The sequence below is a fragment of the Otolemur garnettii genome, unplaced genomic scaffold (genome assembly GCF_000181295.1).
Source record: "Otolemur garnettii isolate 467f Iridium unplaced genomic scaffold, OtoGar3 scaffold00032, whole genome shotgun sequence".
Taxonomy (NCBI): Eukaryota; Metazoa; Chordata; class Mammalia; order Primates; family Galagidae; genus Otolemur; species Otolemur garnettii.
Window position 1 is genome coordinate 6858729 of NW_003852427.1, and position 1585 is coordinate 6860313.

Here is a 1585-nt window from a genome sequence, read left to right on the forward strand (position 1 = left end):
AAAAAAAAAGGTACAAAATCCATGGCCAAGCGGATGGGAGTCCCCTCCCCCTTGAGAACGGCTGGCAGTATACTTTCTACAAACAAGCAAACAGAGTTTAAACGTTCTCTGATTTTATCCCACGGGAGAGAGCCTCTAAAAACCAACCTCCTTCCCCTACTAGGGTGCCATGGAACTTTCCTGCCAGTCATAAAACTATATGAAACTGTATATATTCTCTACCTGCAATTCTGAACTTCCAACATTCTCCTCCACTCTCATCCCAAGTTCTGGAAGCCTGTCTCCCATGAAGTCCAGATTCGTGGGCATTTTCATGAGAGGTGTGGACAGGGCGTGTGCTGTTACAGGTCTCTGCTGATTCTGTGGCATGGGGGTAAAGAGAAAATGGTGGACTGTAGGAACCATACGGGGAAAGGGAGAGGTAGTACCCCCAGCACAGAGCAGCAGAGGCAGCAGTGGGAGCAATAGGACTCATAGCCCTGGGGATATTTTGGACACTCCCTGTCTCTCTGGATAACCAGAAAAAGCCAGGCATCTTCTCGGTTTGCAGACACTGGTGGAATAGATCTGTGACAGTAAACACAGACCTCGTGAGCAAATGGTATGCCTGAGGTGGTACCAGCCGAGTCAGAGAATTGAAGACACGTGTGCAGAGAGAGCATACTCTCAGGGCCAGGCTGCGCAAGGACTGTTTAGTGAGCCTAAGAAAATTGGGCCCTCAGCAGATCATAGCTGAGACAAAGGCAGGCAGGAAACCAAAAGCTCAGTGTAAGCGCTAACCCAAACGCCCTAAAACAGACTGCCAGGGAATCACAAACACTAGCTCTGGCCAGAGGCACAGTAGCAGTTTCTGTGAACTCAAACAGTGCCTGGTCTGCAGGGGAATACAGCCAGGACAGAACCACAAATTCTGTGCAAAATAAGTGTCAGCAACACCAATCAGGAGTGGCCTGAAACTGAGTGAACCAACCCAGCTTCCATTAACCACCGGAGGTTGTCAGGCCTCAGCTTTCCTGATGGATGGTGACACAGTGCAGAGGCCTGACGAGGAGACATAAGATCTCTCTGTGACTCAGTCAGGCTCAAAACCCTGGAGCATTTGCTCATTGAAGGGAACTAGGTCATAGCCCTGCCAGGTTATCAGTGACTGGATGTGATAGCGGTGCAAGGTGGGGAAGGAGGTATCAACATTCCCAGACTAATTCATTGAGGGGGGTGGGGGGTCCTTCTGAGATCCCCTCTGTGGGGGTCCACAGAGCACCAGAACAAGTCATACTCGAGCTGCCAGCAGACCTCTGCTATCTAGTTACCAGAAACTTTTTGAATTCCCTCACCTGAGCCTGGGTACTGATTGGGACAACGGATTTGGATCTCTCCGACTGGACCAATCACCTGGGCACTGTCCAAAGTGGAACCCTGGCTGTGTGTGGTTGTGGGAAGGTTTGATTTTCCTTTTCCAGTTGTTGCCTGTGGGGCGTGGGGTGACTTAATTGCTGGTATTTCTCCAAAGCTGAGACTCCAACCAGAGTAACTAATTCACTAGGGTAGGACAGAGACCAGCTGAAAACAAGACAGAGCCACTTAG

General features: G+C 50.0%; 1 protein-coding gene across 2 annotated transcripts in view; it reads right to left on the reverse strand.

Moving 5' to 3' along the window:
* Positions 1-1585, reverse strand: part of STAG1 (stromal antigen 1) — a 412760-nt gene that overhangs the window by 278212 nt on the left and 132963 nt on the right. Inside the window, exon 1 of one of the 2 annotated variants that reach the window (XM_023513064.1) lies at positions 223-266. The exons of the other annotated variant lie outside the window; for it this stretch is intronic. Coding sequence (XP_023368832.1) covers positions 223-261 — 39 coding nt within the window. The 5' untranslated portion in view covers positions 262-266. Of the gene's footprint in view, positions 1-222; positions 267-1585 lie in introns of those variants that run through there. 2 annotated transcript variants of the gene reach the window in all.